At 36.1% G+C, this 10,355-nt stretch overlaps 1 protein-coding gene across 3 annotated transcripts in view; it reads right to left on the reverse strand.

Annotated features, from left to right (window-relative positions):
• The window catches only part of LOC115221322 (fibropellin-1-like), a 105,393-nt gene that overhangs the window by 48,335 nt on the left and 46,703 nt on the right, over positions 1 to 10,355 (reverse strand). For all 3 annotated transcript variants that reach the window (XR_005002741.1, XM_036510651.1, XM_029791492.2), the window contains exons 28-36: positions 10,088 to 10,198; positions 9,543 to 9,653; positions 8,580 to 8,690; positions 6,985 to 7,095; positions 6,454 to 6,564; positions 5,188 to 5,298; positions 4,363 to 4,554; positions 3,169 to 3,390; positions 1,841 to 1,987 (exon numbers count right to left, since the gene is read on the reverse strand). Coding sequence is in view for 2 of the 3 variants with exons in the window: in XM_036510651.1 (XP_036366544.1) it covers positions 1,841 to 1,987; positions 3,169 to 3,390; positions 4,363 to 4,554; positions 5,188 to 5,298; positions 6,454 to 6,564; positions 6,985 to 7,095; positions 8,580 to 8,690; positions 9,543 to 9,653; positions 10,088 to 10,198 (1,227 nt within the window). In the remaining variant the exon portion in view is untranslated. The remainder of the gene's footprint in view (positions 1 to 1,840; positions 1,988 to 3,168; positions 3,391 to 4,362; positions 4,555 to 5,187; positions 5,299 to 6,453; positions 6,565 to 6,984; positions 7,096 to 8,579; positions 8,691 to 9,542; positions 9,654 to 10,087; positions 10,199 to 10,355) is intronic.

Consider the following 10,355-nt stretch of genomic DNA (forward strand, 5'->3'; position numbering starts at 1 on the left):
GAATGTCTTTGATCATTGGTTGACTGAATCATGATCAACCTCAAGTAAGAACAACAGCAACAACAACAGCCTGGTAATGTAACATAGACAAAGCAGATAATCCTAAATCTGTTTGAATCTAAGGAATTGGTCTGATGGTTAATACATCAGACAGAGTAATTTGTGGTATTTCTTTTGAACCTCTGTGCTGTGAATTCAAATCACACCAGGGGTCAACTTTACTATTTATTTTATTTTATTTTATTTTATTTTATTTATTTATTTATTGGAGGTCAGTAAATGCTGCTCAAAATTACAGCCGATTCTTTTCCTTCTACACCATTTCTCTTTGTCTTTCTCTTTCCTCTCTGAAAGGGCTTGGCTATGGTCAGACCTAGAGAGAGACATGGTGGAGGGCTCTGCCTGGTTTTAAAAATACACAAGACACATCATATGTCATAATGATACTCTTGTTAGTCTGTCAGGAGTTGAAAGGAGCAAGACAGGGCAAGGCAGGGCAAGGCAGGGCAAGGCAGGGCAAGGCAGGGCAAGGCAGGGCAAGGCAGCGCAAGACAGGGTAAGGCATAAAGTTTACCCTCAGCATTACTGGTATTCATTTCAACTGAGCAGACAGAAGCAACACGAAATGATGAACCCTGCTCAAAGTTATATTGTGCAACTCAATCCAGGAATTGAACTTATGATCTTACAGTCATCAGCGCAAACCCCAAACCACTTGGCCATGTGCCCCTCATTATAGTTGATAATAAAATCAGCATCAAATGATAAACATTCTGTATTATATTGAGACTACATCATCTAATGTGTCCTTCCCCTTATATGGCAATTGAGTGTAGTTTGAAGAAGAGCTGGCTGTTATTTCTAACAGGTCAAGTGGTAATGCAGAGGCTCCCACATAACTCGTTTATTCTAAAGTTGTAATATTAGGGACCTCATGATACTAACATCAAATAGGGATTCAAAAGCAAAACAAAATTACTATATATTGAGGGTCAGTCTCTATAACATACTCCCTAAGTAGCTTTGAAGCATATTCCCTACTCTTTGAAACATACTCCCTAAAAATCTGATATATTGGTCCCAGTCTTTATAAAATGCCCTCTGAATATGTGACATAGATGGGGTCAATATTTATAATATACTCCCTCAATACTTGAAATACTACAACTCAGTCTCTATAACCCTAACTCCCTAAAATACTTATTCAAGCTAATAAATATAAATAAGGGTTACACAGTCTCATTAAGGGCTAAAAAAAACCCAATGAATTTGTTGCTTATTTTTTGGTGAATAATAATAGTCATAAAAATAATAGGTTTAAGTATAAATCTTGGTTTATAAAATATATACTTTCCATACATTCTTAATAAGTGTGTTAATTAAATATGTTAATGGCTTAGCCAGAGTAGAAATGGTAGCCCTCTTGATTATTCTTTAGGATCTCCAAGATTGGATAAGGGGGAAGAGAGGTAAGGGAAATGGTTGAATAAAACCACTTTTCAAGAATCACGCTTTGATCTGAGGACGTGGTTTCAACTCTTGTAGCAGAATGGATTTACTAAAGATCTTCAAGTGAGGAACTGTGCAATGATGCTAAACAGGGTGATGGACTAAGTTTATTGCTATAAGAATAGACAGAGCATCCCAAAATAAATACATTAACGAAAGGGCTAAATACATCACCTAATGAACCTACAAAATAAAGGTCCTCATTTAAATAGCTACACTGCTAAAATAAAATATCTTAAATATGCATTTAATACTTGTTTGTATTGTCCAACAACTATATTTCAAGGAAAACTGATGTCATTCAATGACTATAAAATAATTTCAATCTCACCTGTTTTCTTAACATTACATCTTTCACCTGTCCATCCGTCAAGACATCCAAAGCGACAATATCCAGTACGAGGTTCACATCCTACGCTATCTCGGCAATGGAGACATCTTGACTGGCACATATCACCAAAAAATCCTTGGGCACAGACTGTAAAGGGGAAAACAATTTTTTAATTAATTTCCAGGTTTCTTGATTTTTTTTCTTCGTAAACAAAACTTTTTATGAAAATTTTTGTTTCTATTCTTGCCTCCATTTTTGGAAAATTCTATTTTTTTTCATATTTATTTATCTTTTATCCTTGAACAAATAAGATCTTTTACTTGGAACTACAAACTTTCAATTTTCATTACACTTTCTTATTTACACACACACACACACACACACACATACACACACACACACACACACACACACACACACACACACAGACTACATACATATGTGCACACACACATACATCTAACAGACACAACATACATGTATACATACACACATTCATACTACATGCATATATGCACACACACATACATACATACATACATACATACATACATACATACATACATACATACATACATACATACATACATACACATATACATGCATACATAAACACACACACACATACATATATATAAATACATACACATATACATGCATACATACATACACATAATGCTTGGAAGAGCAAAAGGTATACACATACATACACATAAATACACATACATATACATACATACATACATACATACATACACATACATACATACATACATACATTCATACATACATACATTCATACATACATACATACATACATACATACATACATATAAATGAAAGAATGGAGTTGAACGACGAATTAACAAAATTCCTTTATTTTATTTTCGACATATGTTTCGAAGGCTGCATATTCCTAATTTCGAAAGAATAAGGGGTGCATTATGCCGCCTTCTCATCAGGAAAAGTAAGGAACTTATGTCAGCATCAAGATGCACAAAAACTTTATTTATTTGTATTTAAAAAAACACACAAATTTCCACACGATAGCACGTGATCTCTGCCCTAGGCATGTAGCTTCAACCGTGTTTTTCTGACGTGAATTTGCTACCCAGGTATCGGTTAACCAAATTATCCATAATAAGATAATTCATTCAACTACTAAATTATACATACATTCATACATACATACATACATACATATATACACACATACATATGGATACATACATATACATACATACATATCCACGTATCTCAGCCATCTTGGAATTATCATATCTCATCATAATTATTCAAATATATTTGCATAAATCAATTCTACTTACTCTCACAGATGTAAGGCTTGAGTTCTTTATTGGCACAGGAGCTGTAAAGATGGCTTCCATCTGCTCTCTTCCCAATGAAAGCAACACTAGAAGAGGGTTTGGGGTGTTCTGAATACCAAAGGTTGTTCTTCACATGTTTATAAGGTGTTCCGCAAGAGATCCATTCGAAATGGCTGTGCACTTTCTTGGCGCCAACCCATGTATCAGTATGGGAAACCATTCCTGGAGAAAAGATTATTAAAAAAATATTGTAGCAACTTGAGAAGAACTGAAAAGAAATTGCAAGGCAGGTGCCAAACACAAGGTAAAGTAAGGAATTTTAGTGTAAGAATACTGAAATTTGGGGTTATCTGAAGAACCTGGATGGAATTTCTAAACTGTTATCAGCAATTAACATTCAGTTTCTGCTTTTGCAGCAGAATCTGGGATATCAAAGAATTTTTGATATTTTGTATGGTGTACTTGTTTCAGTCATCAGACTGTGGCCAAGCTGGGGCACAGCCTTGAAGAATGTGTTTAGGTGAATGAATTAGCCTCTGTACTTATTCTTTTGTTCAGCCTGGTACTTTTTCTGTCGGTCTCTTTTGCTGAATCGCTAAGTTATGAGGGATGTAAACATAACAACATCAGTTATCAAGCATTGGTGGGAGACAAACACAGACACAAAGACACACACACACACATACACACACACACGCACACACTCACATATGCAATGGGTTTCTTTCAGTTTCCATCATCTATCAAATCCATTCACAAGGTTTTGGTTGGCCTGAGGCTATAGTAGAAGACATTTGCCCAAGGTACCACATTGTGGGACTGAACCCGGAACCATGTTGTTGGGAAGCAAGCTTCTTACCACACAACCATGACTGTGGCTATAAACGAAACGCAAAGTCATCCCAGTGGTATTAGAACTCAGAACATAAAGAATCAGAAGAAACGATGCTAGGTATTCTGACATATGTGCTAACGATTTTTCCAATTAATATTTGGATTCACAATGAAAATAATTTCTTCCAAAGATTTTTGATTAATTTACTTTGAAACAAGAGTGATGTGATATCACTTAATTCCTATAAGACTTTCAGTTTTACAACAAAGTCTGCAAAAGGAACATTAAAGATTTTTCAATTCTTCAATCAATATTTCAATTCCCTATAAATATAATTCTTCAAAAATTTTAAAACTTACCATCAAGTAAATGTGATGCAACGTAATTCAATTCATAGGAACTTTCCAGCCAGACTACATTTCCTTTCAGACTACAACATCTGTTCATTGCACCTTCATATGACTTACTGTCAGTTTTACCGTGTCCAAAGAGATAGTAGCATGTTCCATTATGTTGGACGACTTTATCAGCATCGATTTCAGGACAGGCTCCTAAAAATAAAACAAGACAACAACAACAATATAGGTTACCATAGTCTTTACAAATGCTAGTAGACCTCATTGGCCCAGCATCACCACATCTGAGTAATTTTTCGTGCAATTCCACCTGGCCGTTTGACCGTGAATCCCAAGACAAGAATCGCCCATGTGAAATTTATATGTATAGATATATATTTGTGTGTGTGTGTGTGTCTATTATATAATATATCACTTTGACCGACCAGGCTATCAGATGTTGCTACACATCGCTGGTCACAATGCGCTCACATTGTTTTAGCCTTCAAATGATGCCACCCTGCTGGCTAAGCGAGCAGGCCAACAGAAGAAAGAGTGGGAGAAAGAGTGGTGAAAGAGTACAGCAGGGATCCCCACCCCCTGCCGAAGCCTCGTGGAGCTTTTAGGTGTTTTCGCTCAATAAACACTCACAATGCCCAGTCTGGGAATTGAAACCACGATCCTACGACCGCGAGTCCGCTGCCCTAACCACTGGGCCATTGCGCCTCCACATATAATATATATACTATATAATACTTACTATATCATTTGTGTCTATAATGGAATAGTGGTGTTTTAAGGAGGGGTTAGTCTAAAGAAGGTTAAATTCCAGATGGATTTGGTACTCACCTAGATTACAACGTTTACCCAAGTATCCTTCAACACAGTCACAGATATATCCTTGTGGCCTGTTTTCGCATGTTCCACCATTTAAGCAAGGTTGGGAATTACAGAAATTAACTGAAAAATAAAGAAAATTTTTGCAAATGTTAAAAAAAAAATAAAAAAAAAAATAACAAGAGACAAAGGTGTTTATTCTAAAATAAAATCTAAAAGTCAACAAGAAATATATAAAATAAAAAGAAAATAATTATTTTCAGTAGGAACGGGCAGTGCCTATGACCCTTCAACAGGGGCCCCTTGACATTGGTGAGAAGGAAGCAGGGAGTCTTCACATCAAAAACATAGTCTGAATATTTGCAACAGACTGGACTCTGCTAAAAGTACTGAAGGTATCTGATGGTAGTGTTAACTTAACCCCCTGGTAGGTCATAGCAAGATTTGAACCCAGAAAGCAGCAAAAAGCCAAAACATATACTGCAAAACATCTGGCCCAACGTTTTACAGTTCCATCAATCAACCACCGTGGATTGGTACTTTTATATCAATCTTGAAAGGATAAAAGTTAGCGTTGAGCTTAGCAAGATTTGAACTCAGAGTGCCATGATTCAGAATAAATACCATGAGGTATTCTCTCCATCATTCTAATGATTCTTCCAACAATGGCACAGCAGGGGATTTAGTTGCCCTGCATAACAACCCAATTGGCTGACCTGTGTGGTCGCCTAATTGGCTGGCTCATTCAGAAAAAAATTTCTGAAAAAAGTGGAAATCAAATAGTTTGGGAGGTGGGGGAATAGGTGGGGGAATTAAAATTTTAAAATGTTGGTGTTTTTTTTTTTGCAGAATCAGAATTTCCGTACTCAAAAATGGGGGATTCTATAAAAAAAAAACCCGGGGGTGGTGAGGTCCACATTCTTTACGTCTGCCGACCAAGAACAAGATGGTTGGATAATATCCTTAGTCTTGGTTGGACATGCCTGGGATTCTCTCCAGAAAGTTCAATGATGGTTGCTTCTGATAGGACCCTGTGGATGCTTAGGGATACTACCCTCCTTGGAATAATGGATGAAAAAAAATGGGTGGATGGATGGTAAATTAAAGCAAGATTTATAAGAATATGGTAGAATAGATTATAGAGGTAGAGTAAAATGGAATTTAGAAGAATATGGTAAATTTAAGCAGGATATGTAAGAATATGGTAAAACAGAAAAGGAATGGAGAAGAATATCTCGAAACTAAAGAAATGGTTATATGTTGTTTATGATTACTCACAGAGTTCACACTGTTCACCGGAATAGTTGATTTGACAGCGGCAAGTGAAGGAGTAGCCAGTATTGGTACAAGTTCCACCATTTTGGCATGGAGATGAGAAACAGGCATTATCTGTAGACACAAAAGAAAGTGAAGGAAAATTGCCAAATATTAGATGAAGAATTTGGAATCAAGAATATTTAAAATTGCATGTTTTTGAATTAGTATTTTTATAATAATGAGTTAGTAATTATTTAAAAAAAAAAAAAAAATTAATACTTAATAATTAATTAAGGTGGCGAGCTGGCTGAATCGTTAACACACCGAGAAAAATGCTTAGCAACATTTTGTCCCATCTTTACATTATAGACAAGTGGAATAAGAGATTCGTTCCTTGCATAACAAATAAGGATTAGCAACAGAAAAGGGTATCTGGTTATAATGAATGCATTAATTATGTATTCATCTAACACATGCTAGTATGAAAAAATAGAAAGTAAAACAGAACAAATGAATGAAACAAAAGAGTGTATTAAACAGTGTCACACTTACATTCTGTACATTCATTTCCAGTGTATTCTGCAGTACAATAACATTTGTAGTTTTCACCAACTCTGGAGCAGGAACCTCCATTCTTGCAAGGCTGAGAATAGCAGGGGTCAACTGAAAAACACAAGACAAGTCATGTGAAAGGACATTCAAAATTGGCAATCTTCTATTTTACAAACACCAGTATGATCAATTGATAAGGCAAGAATTATTATAAGTGTTACTTTTTTGTATTTCATCCTTTCGGGATCAATAAATTAAGTACCAGTTACATACTGGGGTCGATCCAATCGACTGGCCCCCTCACCCAAAGCCTTGTTCCTATAGTAGAAAGAATTATTAGTGTTCAGAATCGTTAGCACGCTGGATAAAATGCTTAACAGTGTTTCACCTGTTGCCACGTTCTGAGTTCAAATTCCTTTCGGGATTGATAAATTAAGAACCAGTGAAATATTGGAGTAGATGTAAACGACTCGTCTCCTCCCCAACAATTTCAGGCTTTGTGCCTATAGTAGAAAGGATTATTATTATTATTATTGACTAAGAGAGCAGTGCATGCCATCAAAGTGACACTGGGGTCAAATGTACGAAGCCCAGTATACCCATCATGACTACCCGTCTGATAAGGGTACACCAGGCACATGCATCACAACCATATGTACATGACATGGTGATCTCATATCGAGATAAACAGCACATGACCTTGCAGGTGGGGCCCGGTTGGAATTTTCTTCAAGTTAAATTTCCCATCCCGCTCAAAAGGTCCATGAATAAGGGGTGTTTAAAGATGATGAATGAAACACCCATGTTCCCAGAAGTAAATTATTTAAACCCCAAACAATTCCCCTCAACACATGGATATGATACCCACCCCCACTCCACCTGCTTGTTATCAGAGATGCACATATTGTCGGCCACCAAGGGACATGTTCAAATGGTTAAGGTCAAGCAGCTGACCAGGAAATCTATGGTATTAAATAGAATATTTACTGTAACCTATGTTTTATACCAAAACAAAACATGTATATGATAACAGTTCCAGTCAGAATCTAGAAACAAATGTATAAACGAATTGATAGATAAGCAGAGAAATAGACAGATAGAAAGACAGAGAGACAGAGAGAGAGAGAGTCAGAGAGACAGGGACAGAGATAAAAAGAGAGAGATACATAGATAAAGAGAAAGAAAGAGTGATAGATAGATAGATAAATAGATAGATAGATAGATAGATAGATAGATAGATAGACAGATAGATAGATAGATAGATAGATAGATAGATAGATAGATAGATAGATAGATAGATAGACAGACAGATAGATAGATAGATAGACAGACAGATAGATAGATAGATAGATAAATAGATAGACAGACAGAGAGAGAGAGTGAGATAGATAGATAGAAAGAGAGAGAGAGAGAGCAAGAGAGAGATATAGAGATAGAGAAAGAGAGAGATATAGAGATAAAGAGATAGAGAGAAATAGGGAGAGAGGGAGAGAAATAGAGAGATAGAGAGAGGGGTAGATAGGTAGATAGGTAGGTAGATAAGTAGGTAGATAGGTAGGTAGGTAGGTAGGTAGATAGACTTATTGGTTACTTACAGTCAGTGCATACTTTTCCACTGTAAGCTGCAGCACAGATACATTTGTAGTTTGAACCAGAGGTCTGGCATGTTCCACCATTCCGGCAAGGATTGGAGTGGCAGGCATCAACTACAAAATTCAAAAAAGGAGGGAAATGTAAAGTCAAACAAACAAACAAACAAACAAAAAAAGGAGACAAACAAAGACTTTAATTTATTTACATTGTTTTTCCTTGTTTTTATTGATTTCTGTCCATCCTCTTAACAACAACAACACTAACAACAATTATGTCTCATTCTCTCTCACTCATACTCATATCCACACACTCTCAATCAAGCACAGTCACACACTCACTCTCTCACTCACATACACACACAGACACAGACACACACACAGACACACACACAAACACACATACTGTCACACATTCATCTACACATCAATATTACATAACTTCTCATCCTGCAAGAAATAACAACCAAATATCCCTCCAGCCTTACACTCATCATCTTAAAAACAGAAGGACACATTGTACACCATAGACCTGAAGATACAAAGCGGAATGAGAGAGTCAGTACTGAAATACTGTTGATCATAAAGCAACTGAAGTAGGGCTTAACCTAGGGTTACACAACAGTAGTTTGATGATGAAATTTTAGGAATTAGTAAAAATATAATATGTAAAATAGGGGAACAACAAAGGAGAATACAGTAAAACTGGGAGACAACACACAAATGGGCATATACATGCTCAGGCCCTCATCAGTTGCCAATCAAATATCATCACAATTTCAACACCTTTTGATAATATTGTTCAATTTGGCAACATCAGTAGTATAAGCTGCTGGGGGTATAAAGGAGCTGACATGAAAGACAAAGACAAAAAAAAAATGATAAGGTTTCTAGATTGAATGGGAAAAATAGATTAAGTGAAGAGAAATTGGGGAAATTATGTAAAATTCAAGAAGTTTTATAACTTACATGATTGACATCTGTGTCCACTGAATCCCTCATTGCAAGAACATTGGTAACCACTTTCAGTCTTTGAGCAGGATCCACCATTCAAACAAGGGGTAGAATAGCAGGGATCAACTGTAAAATATTGATGTGAATAAATATTTATATACATATATGTATGTATGCATGTCTGTGTATTAGCTTGTGTGCATGTGTGTGTGAGTATTATTTTGTGAACATGTGCTTTCGTGTGCATATCTACATGTGTGTGCATTACTGTATGCATGTGTGTGTATTAATTTGTGTGCATGCATGTTTTAGTTTGTGTGCTTGTGTCCACACGCATGCATGCACACATTAGTTGGTGTGTGTGTGTGTGTGTGCAGATGTGTGTGCAATAGTGTATGTATGTGTATGCATGTGTGCAATAATGTATGTGTATGTATATGTATGTGTGCATAAGTTTGTGTGCGTATATGTACATGCGCTTGCATTCGTGTGTATGAGTATTAATTCGCGTGCGTGTGTAGAAAGAGGTGAAAATATTGAATGAGGTGAAGAACTCTTACATTCTGTGCACTGGGCTCCAGTGTAACCTTCTTTGCAAGAACATACGAAGGAAAGACCTTGTTTGGAACACATACCATTATTGTGACAAGGATTAGAACTGCAAGCATCGACTGCAAAATAAAAAAAGCAAAACAAAATAAAATAAATGAAATAAATGAGAAATAGCATCTGATACATCATCAGTCAAAGAAAATTATTATCACCAAATAGATCTTGGATAGAATCGGTAGAGCATCAGCGAAAATGTTTTCTTATATTTTTCTAAGA

This window comes from Octopus sinensis, linkage group LG18 (genome assembly GCF_006345805.1).
Source record: "Octopus sinensis linkage group LG18, ASM634580v1, whole genome shotgun sequence".
Classification (NCBI taxonomy): Eukaryota; Metazoa; Mollusca; class Cephalopoda; order Octopoda; family Octopodidae; genus Octopus; species Octopus sinensis.